This window comes from Prunus mume, linkage group LG5 (assembly GCF_029339155.1).
Source record: "Prunus mume cultivar Tortuosa linkage group LG5, ASM2933915v1, whole genome shotgun sequence".
NCBI lineage: Eukaryota > Viridiplantae > Streptophyta > Magnoliopsida > Rosales > Rosaceae > Prunus > Prunus mume.
Genome location: NC_142702.1, coordinates 4,926,153 through 4,940,625, shown reverse-complemented (window position 1 = coordinate 4,940,625; position 14,473 = coordinate 4,926,153). Strand labels below are relative to the sequence as shown.

Below are 14,473 nucleotides of genomic sequence, written 5' to 3'. Positions count from 1 at the left end.
TATAGCGAGATCTTGCAGGCTTGTGCATTTGGCTTGTGGAGGATATGGAAAACTAGGAATGGCATGGTTTTCGAAGGACAGGTGACTGATCCTCGTGATGCGGTGGAATGCTTCAAAAACCAGGTTCAAGAATTTAGAATAGCTCGGATGTGTGTGAAGCCGCTTATTAATGAGCTACCTCGTCCGCTGAAGCTCAAGCGGAGCCGGTGACTTCGTGGCAAAAACCGCCATCTGGAATGGGTAGTGTGGGTTGGGTGGTACTGGATTCATATGGCTGGATGGTTCTGGTGGTGGCAAGGGAGATTTGCGGGGTTGGCTTTGGCGATGAAGGCTTAGGCCATTCGGGAGGCATTTGCGTGTATAGGAGGATTCTCTAAAGGCTTAATTATGTACATGCCCCTGTGCTTTCCAACTTATTTCAGATTACCACGTGGTGGAAAAGCGTCTCAAAGTACCCCCTAGCGTGCAAAAAGCGTCTCACGTTACCCTTTCCGTCAGTTTTTGAAGTTCCGTTCTGAATGTTCTTGTTCATCTCCCCAAAATTCGAGCAGTAGCCCTCCCTTTATTACTGTTCATCGCTTATTTACCCTCCAAAACTCAGAAATTTCTCCTAACCAACACAACTAGCAGCAAGAACAACTCGAGAGGTTGAAAAATCATACCTGGATCGAAGAAAATGGTGCTCGGAATCGCCAAACGAGCAATGGAGATTTTGGGTAAAAACCGCCAATTTCTTGCTTTTTCGGTGATCAGACGACGGTTAGCAGCTGGTGAGATATGAGGTGGTAGAGGACAACGTCTTTGGTTCTTTTGATATCCATGTCGTCGCTTGGGGTAGCCGGAGGAGGCGATGGCAGCCCAAAAACTGGTGCGATGAGCGGTAATAAATGGGAGGAGCTGCTGCGGAATTTTGGGGAGATGAGCGATGCGAAGAACGGAACTTCAAAAAACTAGCGGAAAGGGTAACGTGAGACGATTTTGCGTTGGGAGTACTGAGCGCTTTCCACCAGTGTGTCGAATAAGTTGGAAAGGGCATGTACATAATTAAGCCTTCTCTAAACTTGAGGTTGAATCGACTCCTTACAAATTATCCGAATGCTTTGTGGAAAGTGGAAAGTGGAAAGTTGATTTTGCTGTGGAATCCATTATTTTTGACATAAAGCGCCTGGTGGCGCAATGTCAGCGTTGTGTCTTTCTGTTTACTCCTCGTCTTTGTAACAAGGCAGCGCATAAAATTGCGGCCTTTGTGTTCAGAGTTGGCGGCATCCATACTTGGGATGATTTATGGCCTGAGTGGATCTTTGATACTCTTGCTAGTGATGTAAACCTTTCTATTCGTCTTTAATAAATTTCTCTCATTGTTTTGGCAAAAAAAAAAAAAACAAAAGTTTCTCTCTCTCCTCTAAACTGTTACGCCAGAGAGAAGGAAGCTCGAAGGGTGAACAATTTATACACAAATATTCTCCCGTGAAAAATTTGAACAAACACATTGGTGTGCCCTATAAGGGTGTCCCTCACATAAGATTATTTGACGGAACCCTCATCTGTAGCTCTATGTATCCTTGATATCTCTTCGATATTTCATTTTTTAGCAAGTATCCACATTTGTAAAAATTTGTAGCTTTATCCCTTGAATTATTACATGATTCTCACATTGGTCTTTCAATACAGTTTGTGACATTGGTCCTTTCGTCGAAGTATTAGTGTTTTTTTTGTTTTGTTTTGTTTTTTTGGGTATTTTAGTGAAAAAGATGTCACAACATATATACTAACCTAATTCTCTTTCTCAACCTTGTCCAAAATTTAAGTTGAATAATAACGTCAAAATAAGATTCTTATTGTTATTAATGTTGTAAAAAACCATTTTATTGTTAAATGTATTTGTGGGAAGTTTATGGAATTTTTTGGATCCAAAATATTGGAGTTAAGTGTGTTTAATTACAAATTGGACCAAAATGTCCCTACGTTTAATGCCATGATTGTCCATATGCATACATTTCATAACACAAAATGTATGATAACAAGGAATTCCATTCAATTAGTTTGCATGATTATGAAGTGGTGCTCTGTGTGGTAGTAAAACGCAATCCATTCCTCAATGGCTCCCAAATTTGGAAAATTTGTGAACATGAAGATTGTCATCCTTTCTTATGGGCTGCAACGAAATGAAATGTCGTTTTTTTAATTTAAAAATCTCATTCCTTATCAAATTGTAAACGTGGTGGGTGAAAATGGAAAATCCATGTCCCTTCGAAGATCAGAGTTGGGTAAGAGGGACCGGGTTTGAATTATTCAAATAGATCTATCATTCACATTCTCATTTCTCAACAACTCAACAGACATATCAATTCGCGAAATACACTTGACTAACTTCATCCGTCTACCGATTCCATCCTTCAAATTCTTATGCTTACCCGCCACTAGTTGCGTGGTGGTATCCCATCAAAGAATGCCTCGAGCAATAAGCTTCAGTCTATCTTTTCTAATTATGTGCACCATCTCAATTTCTAGCATCAAAGCACCATGCGCGTAGTAGCTAAATTCTCTTACAATTTTCAAGTCATTCAAATTGGAGTTCACATTTCTCATAATATACCATAAACATAAACGATGATGTGAATTGGAAAGCTTCAACAATGGCATCTTGCATTACCTTCCCATCCATGACAACATATATAGTCTTACTGTTCTTTATACCAGTTGAAAACGTCCAAAGAACCCACAGTATGAATAGTTCCCATTCTCTAATAGATAGACCCACGGATAAGTTTTAGTCATCAACCTCTTATAGATAGTCCTCATTCTTCTTCCAAGTTAGACAACATATTCATATTATGCCTTGAATGCATATGAAATGTAGGCATTTTGCTACTCTAGTCTAATCTAGTTCTCCCTATCAAACAAGCCCTATAAAACCCGTATACATTCTATTTGTATATTCCAACCTCAATGTACTGCTATCGCGTTCAATTGTTCAATGGGCACTCACTTTCTTTTTGGTAAAATATAAAGACAAAAATCACACTCTATAAGACCCATATATAGACTCCAAAACATGAGACCAAAAAAATACCTCCAAAACAAAAGCTATGACAACATACTTGGAAAACAAACAAGGGCACAACACAAGAACAAAAGTAGTTGCAAGCAGAAGTAGAAAACCATCCACCGAAAAACTAGCTTGTCGTTTGCGCAGCTGGACAATGTAAATCAAGTATTCATATCTTATTTAACAATCTAAGATATTTACTTTATCTAAGGACATATTACCTCTGGATTTATTTTTGCAAGTTGAACGCATAAATTTGTTAGGAGCTGAAATACTAGCTAAATATGCAGCTCCAACTCTTCATACATAGTTACTCACACAGGTAGCAAGGTATGGCCTCGTATATGTGAGGCACTTTAGCCAATCTTATGACAGTTGACACGTACATAACTACTTATACTGAACATTGTCTTGAAACATGCAACCTTTTTATGAAGCGCATTCATTTATAGGATACTCCCCATCGATAGTGTTGCCGAAAGCTCCATGACCACACTTGATGAAGATCGTGGTTGGCTGACAATGAAAGAAAATCTCCACATTACCAGTGAATCCGTACAGCCATTTACTAGAAACCTATTAAATTATTAATTAGCATGGGAGAGATAAAGGAAGGAATTACCCTTATCAAATTATGTGACACATATTTGTTCACAGAGAGGCTTCAGCCTTCATAGCTCCACCATGTGTCGGACCATTGTTAGATGCGTTTTCTGAGTTGTCCATCAAAGGACCTTTTTTAAACAGGTCCGAAGAATGGGGCTCACCCAATGGGCAATAATTTGTAGATCCCTGACGAGGAGAACATTGTTTGTTCTTCAAACTGTCTGGCAAGCATTCATTCGACACGTTCAATAAACCTGCTTTGTGTTCACATGTCAACTTAGAAGAAACAGGTGATTCAGGTGCGTCAGTATGTTTCTCCGATAAATCCAAATGCCTATGGAAGAGCAAATGGGCCACGATTCGATCTATGGGATTGGTCTCTGTTTCGACATCTAGCATCCTACCATGCCTGCAATACCATGGGATTAATAGGAAAGTGAGTGAAAAACAACTTGGACAAAATGGTTCTTACTCCAAACCCAAATATAAAATTGATCAGAGTTTAAATATAAAGAGAAAAAAAAGGGAAAATCATAACTTTCTACAATACATGGGCTGTTAAGTATAGTCAAGTGCATCATAAAAGATGATAATAGGGTATTCATGAAGGACCCAAGTAGCTGTGAGCGTATATAAAAAGTTAATAAAGGAAAAGAATTATACAGCATGAAGTAGTTTCCAATTTACTCTAAAAAAGTGGGAAAGAAACGGTCTTTTTATCCAAAAAACTTGGGTTTTAGGAAACATTTATTTATAACATAAACAAATCAATATCCCATTCAAATTCCTTTGAAAACTTAAATCCCACAAGAACGTGAAATAGAAGCTATTCGGTAAAAGTTGGGATAACAACAATCAGAAAGACGACTTACCAACCCAAATATCTTCCCAAAAAAATCCACTTATATTTCCAATATCAACAATGAATTTCAACAAATGAGAAAGGGAAGGATAACACAAAAATATCAATCTCAAAAGTTCAAAGGACATCGAAATGAACCTTTCAGTAATTCCAACCATTAGAATTAACTCCACTTATATTCCTAATATTTCAAACCGTGGGGGAAATTTTTGAGGTAAAATCTTCAGAACCATTTGCCTACTAAACCCCTAACTCTTTATCCAAGAACTAACCCACCTTTCCCCTTCGGCTTCTATACAAGATCCCAACTGATTAAATTATTCTTTTTACCCTCACCACCTCCCAAATGAAGTCTCTCATTAATTCTTGAAAAGTTCCAGCATTAACCATTACTAGTAATCAAAGAAATTCACTACATGTGTAAACTAAAATTTCAACAAGTTCATGACAGTTTCACTGATTATTTTCAGGCATGGAAAGAAAAACCAAAAAAGAGTTAACTATTAAGTCATGGATTTTATAGGATTCTATAACCTAGATGACTATTTCTCTGTTCTTTTCAGATTGTTTACAAGTAAATATTTTCTTTTCACGGGTGTAAATCCATGTAGGAAATCAGCATACAAGGGATAACCATTTGGGCTCAAATGAAATTGCAACAAAACTATGAGAACAAGGAAGCTTTTTAACCTGTTATGACTATTGGTGTCCTCCTTTGCAACGACTTCATCCTCATCCTTGCTAGTTTTGTTTGAACTGCTAGTATCAATAGCATAATGCCTTTGCATTGCACTTTCAGCCAACCGGAACAAGCTATCCCGTATGCAAAGTCTTATTTTGATGTCCAACTGTAGTGAAACATTGCTTTGCCATTGTAACTAAGTCCAATTTACCTTAGCAGGAAAAGAATCCACTTTGAAAGTGAGCATACCTTTGATATAATATCTTGAAGCCTGTAAAGTATTGTATCCTCCGTTGAGTAATCATCAACTGCTGCAGAAATCATACCGGAATCATCTTGTTCTGCGGATGAGTTTGGGTCCAGAGAAGGAAGAGTGCTAAAGCCTTCAACTTCCAGATCAGCTTTCTCAAAATGCTGAATTTTATTTTCTTGAGGACATTTTTGAGTGGTAGAATGATTGGTACTACAGATTTGATGACTAAATTGTTGCTGTTGTTTCTGAATGGCAAGCATTGCCTGTAGTTGCTGCCGCCTCCTTAACTTTTCAATTTTTTCTTGAGGAGTCATGGTCAGAGGCTTCACAGAAGTATCTGCTGACTTGTCTATAGCCCTTGCACTCCCAGGAGAAACTTCATAACTAGAAAAACAATGTTGATGCTTCAACTCCCCAGGCTGAATGTGAGACGGCACGTATGTAGCATGGTTTGGATTAGTGAGGTTCCCATACATAGACTGGGCCACATATTGGTTTGAGATATGTTGGTATGGAAAAGACTCAGGTCCTTGAAGCTGTCTCTTCTGGCTGAGTTCTGAAGAAGGAGAAGATTGTAGCATGAAGTGTGCCAATTGGTTCTCAGAATGTCCAGAAGGGGTTCTTGATGAAGGCCATGTGCCATAAAAATCTTGCAATGATTTCTCCTCACTTTTCTCCTCCAACTTTCTGCGACCCCTCATAATTTTTCTGAGTCTAGAACCCTGCACATATGAAGGAAGAAGCCCTATAACTCAATTTGAAATGAATAAGTACAAACTAACACATTGAATTTGATATTGTAATCAACAAAGATTTTTCTGTACTCGATAAAGTTACGGTGTAAAAAGAAAGAATGCTACAACTTTTATAACATTTCACACATTTGTATGATCCCAATATTGTTCTCCCTCTCTAAAATTCGTCACTCTCTCTTTTTCTAAAACTCATCAGTTTCTCTATAAATTTCCAGAAACGATTTCACTATTTTCTAAACATTGAGCCTTCTTGTTCAGGTTGGTTTTCATAAGTGCAAAAGGCAGACCAACAACAGAAAGTGCAAGACTTCATTGTATTCTAGGGGCATCTTTGCAATTCCTTCATTACCACCTAACCCACGAATTTTTTCCAACAATACCTGGCCTAATGTCTCTTGGATGAAGTCCAGAAGAAAATGCATTTATCATGTTAGTGGCTACTACTTTGCATGGATGTCTTAAGAATTTCCGTTTTTGAATATTGTTTAATAGTTTGATGTTGGGTTGGGTGGGGGGCGGGGGTGTGTGGTGTGTGTTTGTGGGTTTCTCCCAAAATTGGATGAATATGGAATCCTAGCACCTTCTTTATTACAACGATCTATGAAATCCAATTGGAATAGTACAACATGAACCAAAATCCTCACTTTGACATACAAAACAAGTAGAAAACTTATGATACTTTAATCATGAATATCTGAATCTCAGTTGATGAAAATAGAAAGTATATACACAGTAAGTAAAAGATTAATGATACTTTAATTAAAGTCGGAGGTCTAAAGGAAAGACTGTAAAAAACCTGACATACTATGAAAATAACCAATAATACTTCGACTAAAGATAACATTTTTTTTTCTGTCAAATGCGATACTCACAGGCTACTGATACTTTCCCTCTCTAACTACTAGTTACTCTTCCTCCATGCTAAACAGACTTTTAATACAAAAGGTTGACAACTCCATTTACATTTTGAAGTAATTTCTTAAGCATTTCCACATCCTATATGCTATTATTCTAAAAGACATCAGACAGACTATTTAACTTTTTATTAAGAACCATGAATGATTTGCCTCATCATGAGTCCTAGGCATATCAGAACATGAGAGAGAGAGAGAGAGAGAGAGAGAGAGAGAGAGAGATGGTACCTTATTAGCTATTTCATTTGGGGTAGAAGAATTCTCAGCAATCAAGTAAGAATTTGTCAGAGTGCTTTTTCCCATGTCCAAATCTGTCTGTGAAAGTCAAATAAAATTATGAGATTGCTTTTCTGGATTAATTTAGTGAAAAAATATGAATGTGCTATGAATTGATCATGTTTTAGATTAAATCATAGTACCTGTTCCTTTGCCATGGGCTTACTTTTACCACCAGCATATTCCACATGATCAAGAATCAAATGTGCATTCTGCAGACCATGAGATGCAGAATAATTCGTCTTTCCATAGCCAGGGGTGATTGACTCGTCATCTTTCTGGGCATATTCTGTTTTAATTTCCAATTTCTCAGATGCATTGCTTAGTGCTCCTGATGTGAAACTTGGTGAGTCTGAAGATACAGGAAAGGCTTTGATTGGACTTGTAGTTGCATCTCTAGAAGAAGACCATAGCTCGTCAGTGTTACCAAGACTTGCATGGCCAAAGATGGAGTCATCATTGCTGCAAAATAACCACTTGTGAGAATATTGAGTCAGATGGATACAGCTGCATATTTTTATTATTTAATATGGAAGGTTAAATAAGCTATGTAAAACAATTGGAGTGAGGAGTATCAAAATCTATTACTAATTCATGGTCTGCAACTGTAAATATAATTTAGTACTTTGTATGTTATACCTGGTGTTCTTCAGAGTACAAATTCCAAGAAGCACATAACATTTCAGTTGCTTTAGTTTTTTATATAGAGAAAACTATTTACAAATGATAGTAATGAAACTACACAGAAGGTGAACTTAATTAGGTTTTCAGATCATGCCAGCTTGTTAATTCTAAAAAGAAAAAGAACGAGGAGCAAACTTCAGTGCGATAGCAAAAACTCATATATATCAGAATATTCTTGAGACGAATATGCTTCATTAACAAACCAAGAAAATGATGTCATCATGGTGAATTACCTGAAAATCTGATCAAGATCATCAAAACTTCCAATGTTAGCCCACCCAAAGTCAACAAGATCACCTTGTTCTTTAGCTTCATTGGAATTTTGAAAATTTTCACCATCTTTATCAAGTTGAATTGTCTCAGCTGTTAAAAGGGTAATTTTTAATAAGAACCACGAATTATGTTAAAACAAGCAGAAAATAAAAGGTAAGATAGACGAGAAATTCACCAGTCCACCCACCCCACCCCACCCAAAAAAAAAAAAACAAATAAAGAAGAACTATATTAATAGGGATGCCTTTAAAATTCTTTGACAATGAAGAGCATTGAGAAACTAAAAATATATCCTATCCCAAAGTAACTCCACATCCTCCTCTTTGCCCTCGAAGAGTGTGCTATTCTCTTCCGGCCAAACATTCCACATAAGAGCAAAATCAGCACATCTCCAGAGTGAGCAAAATTTTCCTAGCCCCTTTCTGCCCAATGACCCTCTGACAACAATGAAATCAGCTCCTTGGATACATGCACAAGTCACTCAAACACCATCAACATGCAAGCCCAAATCTGCCTAGTGAAATGAAGATGCATACAAATTTGGTCAGTATTCTCTGCCTCCTTTTTACACGACAAAGACCAAGGTGGTTACAAGCATGCATAAGGCCTTCTTCTTGGAGCAAGTGACACACATTTATTTTCCCACAGATCACCAGCCCCATGTACAATTTCCACATTAGTTAGAACACCAACCTTCCAAATCAACTTAAAGGGCTCAAAGGGAAGATTTCATTGAGTGTTGGCTACATGAAAGGAAAATTACCAGAGGAAAGAACAGACCTTTACATTTTATGGACATGATTTGGATGCAAGGAGATACTGGCTAGACAAAAAGACAATTCCAAATGTTCTTCAAACTCTTACTCACTCAAAATTACTCCGAACCTGTCCCAAGAAATGATGCCAATCCAAGAAGAAACTTAAGAAGAGATCACTGTGCTGCAGTTCAAAGAAATCCAATATAAACTAGGAAACAAGTGGAAACACAGCTCGCCGGCCCAATTAGTAAAACAATTTTATCATCCCACTCCCTTAGCCATTTCACTTTCGTTTTTTGCCTCAGAGAAAAATGTTCCTTAACATCACCTCACCCAACTTATTTCTAAGATCACTCCTCTCCTTGATCAATTCTGCACTTAGACTCACTCCTTGTCCAACAAATCAATCTCCTTATTCCTGCTCAAATTTTTTATTTAACTCTCAAATCCCAGAAAGCTCCTTATTCCACACTTTCAGCTTTTGTTAAACTCATTCCAGTTTCTTCAGAAACCTGAAACCTGCCTAGCCCTGCATTGAACACTCCAGCCACCATCTTTCAAAACTACCCTTGAAAGACTTATGTTGCAGCCACTAATATCTAAAGGGTACCCAACCCCTTGCGTCCAACAGAACAGGAAAATGGTTCAACAGTGACATAACTAAGAGTTCTTGTCCACGATCCAGGTAGGCCTCCTCCCAATCAAGTGTCAAAAGGAATCTGTCCAACTTAGAAACCAACCTGTCCCTAAAATCAGACCAAGTAAATTGAGTTTCGTGTAAAATCTACAGAAAACAGCTCTCCCTCCCTAATACACCTGTCAAAACACTGAACACTTCTGCTCACTTCCCCCATAGAAATATAGAAAATCATGCATGTTTCATTGCATAGCCAACCACAAGTTATAGTGATTAGCGTATCACATCAAATTGGTGTTATTTACCTTCCTTGCCATTTATGTACTGACAAAAATTCCTCATATTGTCATAATGTTTTTGCCTTCTGAAACTCCATCTTCTTGAGCTTGCAACTTGAAAGAAACATGGAAATGACAAACCTTAAAAAGCCTTACCCATATCTTCCTGTTTTTCCAACAATAGAGCACTCCACTATACAATTGATGACAATGAAATCACCATAATTATTGTTTAAAGCATATATGCTACCAACATCATGCCCCCATCAACTCATAAAAATCTCAGATTAAACAACTGTGCCACACAATCACTAATCCTGATATCTTCAGGTCGTTTGAGGATTTCAAATTTTCAGTTGATTTAACAAGTGAACCACACCTGAAGAAAAAGTCTAATCACTCTGACGAGCAAACAAAAAAAAAAAAAAAAAAAAAGAAGAAGACAGTTTTGTGTTTTCTTTGTCCCAGGAAGGACCAAGAATTAACTCAAAGATAGACTACGCATATAACAAACGATACAGCTCAGGACCCAGGAAAGAATAGGAGGATGGGTAAGGAAATGGAGCTGAGATGTAAAGAGTAAATTTTCAATTGGAGTAAATACGAAATAGCACAATTGATGTCCATTGTCAACAGGAAATGAAGTCAGGTTAACCAACACTGGGGTACCAATTCCTTTTGCATGTCTCTTCGTGTGTAAGTGTGTGTCAATGCTTGTTTTATCCAATATCTTACCTAAAACAAAAATGCTTGTTTTATGCCCAAAAAAAAAAAAACAATTGATTAACCACTGTTGATAATTTCAGTAAAATTGTCAGGTGCTTCAGTACCTATGCAATGCTGTTCAGTTTTGGCAACATCAGATAAAGATAAATCAGGCCACGAGTCCGTTCCAAATTCAGAGGTTGAAATTCCTTCAATGGTGTCAAAGTTGGAACTGCTATGCAAGTCAATTTTGGCCACAGGGGTCTTCCGTTCAGTAGGCTTGATGGTATGAGATTCTTGACCCCATTCCTTCTTGTTGCAATAATCATCACTTGCCTCAGGATAAGGCACAATATGATCATCATTCTCACCTGCCTCACCCCATATTATGTTTGCAAGCTGAAAGCACAAACTAAAATTAAACATTAGCATGAGACATGATGAGAACAATATTTAAATACTTTCATTGGGAAGTTGATATAAAAGGATTTAAAAGATCACTGAAAGTAATAACAGATGATTCTGTCTTAGTTGCATATCACTACTTGAGATTGTGTACATATGAGAGATAGAGAGACAATCAGACATCGCATGATGATTAATGTACACTGGTCAGGAAATCATAATTCTCAAAGCTTCTGGCATTTTAACACATTGTGCACGAATTAGATTCGGTCTCAGTGACCCGTGTAAATAAGCATCCATCATTTTTCATCCCTCCAGTCACCTTTTGGAAACTTCTGATGCATTTTGATTATTTCATTAGTCTGAAGTCATTACTGTTCTTTCAAGATCCTAGACTTTACCTTACAGCAACATAAATAATTAGCATTTTAGGTCAATGGCAAACACAAATAACCAAATTTTAACATGACAAACTAATTTAAATATATTTTATGAAACAAAATCCTTTCTTTTTTTGGCTTCTTCATATGTTATTGTTTGAATCCTTTTCTTAGTTTTTTAGCACTCAATGATTTGGATTTTTATTGTTCAAGGGGTGTATGAGTGGTATATTTGATTTAGAAATGAGGGATTCTAGTCTTAAGTTTCTAGTTCATGTGTCATACAAACAAGACACGATTAATGAATAAATCGGGTTAGTCTGAAGTCATCTAACACAATTAAACAAGTCGGTTAGGATTTACTAGTATCTAATAGAACTATAGTGTGTAAGTGCTTGTTGGTGTTTGAGGATTAGATTGAAACTTCATTATTACAAATAATAGAGGTGTACTTAGAAAATTAAAACACCAGTCGTTTGAACCAATATTAACAAAGCATGCTGCAGATTGAAATACTCGGTTCTAATATTACAAAACAAAAATAAATAAATAAAGTAAAGGTGCTGATAAGAATTCCACCAGCTAGATAGAATTACCAAAACACATCCTAAAGGTTGTAGTACAACCACAGGCACTCTACAACCCAAAAAAAACAAAACAAAAACCTCAAAACTCAACAAACTGCAGCTCCCCAATTTTCAGATTAACAAAAATATATAAGAACCTGATAAACCTACACCTCTGTTAACAAAAATATGTCGATTCTACAGTTCCGCATTACAGCTTTCATAATTTTCATTGTAGTTTCGCTATTGTGTAACTAGCACAGTTTGCATAATCAAATTCGGGACAGTGTAATCTATAGCTTTCAAGACGAGATTCCACTACTACCTTTTTTGGGTTACACATATGGTATAACTTGTAACTTTCCTTATACCTTCTTCACTCTCATATTTCCTAGTTACAGTATAGAAACCATAAAGAACCACATTTTTTATTAGAACTCTAAATAACCCCCCGAGCTCAATGTCACCTCTATAATTCCACTTAGTGCTACATATCCAAGTTGCAACATCATTTCAAAAAATGTTGTTTCTCAGGTCTTCATTTCATTATATAGAATCCTAGTTCAGCCAGATTCTTGTTTCTTCACCTTGCTTTCACTCGAACAAGGAACTCTTCCTGCATCATGTAAGCTCACTTTATCCCCTACTGTTCATGACCATGTGCTATATACTCATACTGAAGACAAAAAACAGTGATTCCTAGATTAATTCAAATTGTCAATCCTAACACAAACTGACACTCCGTATGTTCATCAAACAACCACCTCCAGAACTGTTCATCCTTGGACTCTCTCCATTTTTTTTCAATTTTCTTACATAAATATAAGTCATTACCTTTATGGCATTAGAAAATTCAAATTTGGAAAAAAATTTCAGAATTCAGAATTTACTGATAACTATTCTATATGTCTGTCTCTCATTTGCTAGATCGTCACAAAAATTCAAGAAATATAACATATTTGACTACCGTGCATCAAATTCATCAACAAGAACACAGAAATTCACCTAAGAAGTGTATATTTCTGAAACAAGATAATCCATCCAAACAGAACAAGACCAATTCATGTCTTCTCACTCCAAAAACCAAACAACTGGTTTCATCATTTCACAATCAAACCAACAAAATATAAATCCGACTGTTTAATATGGGAAGAAAAAAAAGATCAAGAAGAAGAAACGGCATACCTCCTCGTCGTTCCAATCAAACATCTCTGAAGAAGCCACAACTAATCACAAAACCGAAACAGAAACCGCAATCAGAGATACGCACAGAGTTTCGTCCACACATCGCCAGAATCTTCACAAAGTAAACATCAACCAAACTTCCAACATGCAGAGCCTTCCCACAGAAGAGTAGAGAGAGAGAGAGAGAGAGAGAGAGAGAGATTTCCAGAGTGAGGCAGAGAAGAGTTGGCCTTCTGGAGGGGAAAGGGGTGGGGCCCACGTCACGTGACGTTACGGAGGGAAATTGGTGAACTTTGGCGACACGAGTCATGGGGAGAGCGTATCTAAATTCGTGGTGTAGAGAGGATCGATCTAATGCTGCGACGTGATTGGCTGGATTTGCATTTCGGATGAATTCCGTTTTCCATTTGGGCTGCGTTCCGGTTTTATTTTATTATTTATTTTGGTTGTTGTGGGCCCCACTGGATCTGGTTCGTGGACGATGTTGCGTTGGAGGTCGCTGTCGACGAGAGTTGGGCTAGGTTGAACCTAAGCCACCACTTTTGTCCACGGCTTGCTTTCTGGATTATGGGTGGGTGGGTCTTTGCGGATTGTGATCAATTGGGTAATTGTGTGTGATCCAAAATTGGGTATTTTTCTACTTTTAGAAACACTCATTCACGACTATTTGTCAACAAACATTATAAAATATATTTGGAAGTTTGAAAGGAAAATATTTTTCTCCTTCCTCTAAATGTAGGAACTCATAATATATTCACACCAATCACAGTTTGGCATGCATACATAAATTTTAGGACAAATTACATAAAATCCCTCAAATTATAGGGTCATTTTCAAATTCATACTCAATTTTAGAGACATTTACGAGTACATAATCAAACTCCAGGAAACTTTATAAATTGACTCATCTGTTAGCCAAACCGTTAGTGAATCTGTTAAATGATGATGTGGCTAATATGGACTCCATTTTTTAATGACATGGATTCCTAGTGGACAAAACAAATAATAAAAATTTTATTAATTGTTTAAAAATAATAAAAAATCTACCCGGATCCAACTTTCCCAGCAACACCAGCCTAAGCGACTTCCCCAACCCCTTTCTGCTCATCTATGCCTTTTCCTTCCAATTTCCAAAACATAACCAACAAGAAGAAGAACAGCGTTAGCTGCTGCTTCTTCTTCTTTTTCAAGTCTTCAACTTTTTT

General features: G+C 37.1%; 1 protein-coding gene across 2 annotated transcripts; it reads right to left on the bottom strand.

Annotated features, from left to right (window-relative positions):
- Positions 1 to 3,206: 3,206 nt before the first annotated feature.
- Positions 3,207 to 13,588, bottom strand: LOC103343955 (agglutinin-like protein). Of its 2 annotated transcripts, XM_089051747.1 has the most exons (10): positions 13,269 to 13,588; positions 10,858 to 11,131; positions 10,055 to 10,141; positions 8,315 to 8,444; positions 7,541 to 7,859; positions 7,350 to 7,436; positions 5,449 to 6,174; positions 5,208 to 5,365; positions 3,672 to 4,064; positions 3,207 to 3,565 (listed from the first exon to the last, which is right to left on the bottom strand). In XM_089051747.1, exons 1-9 carry the CDS (start codon positions 13,290 to 13,292, stop codon positions 3,701 to 3,703), a joined length of 2,169 nt encoding a protein of 722 aa, XP_088907873.1. In that variant the 5' UTR covers positions 13,293 to 13,588; the 3' UTR covers positions 3,207 to 3,565; positions 3,672 to 3,700. The 2 variants fall into 2 exon arrangements, with proteins under 2 accessions (XP_088907873.1, XP_008245415.2); XM_008247193.2 differs by lacking the exon at positions 10,055 to 10,141.
- Positions 13,589 to 14,473: the final 885 nt, after the last annotated feature.

Excerpts from the sequence above, each read along its gene's own strand:
- LOC103343955 (XM_089051747.1), bottom strand. The coding sequence starts at position 13,292 with ATGTTTGATTGGAACGACGAGGAG. Across the intron at positions 8,445-10,054 it reads GTACATAAATGGCAAGGAAG|CTGAGACAATTCAACTTGAT; the intron begins GTAAATAACACC and ends CCCTTTTAACAG. Across the intron at positions 4,065-5,207 it reads GACACCAATAGTCATAACAG|GCATGGTAGGATGCTAGATG; the intron begins GTTAAAAAGCTT and ends ATGGTATTGCAG.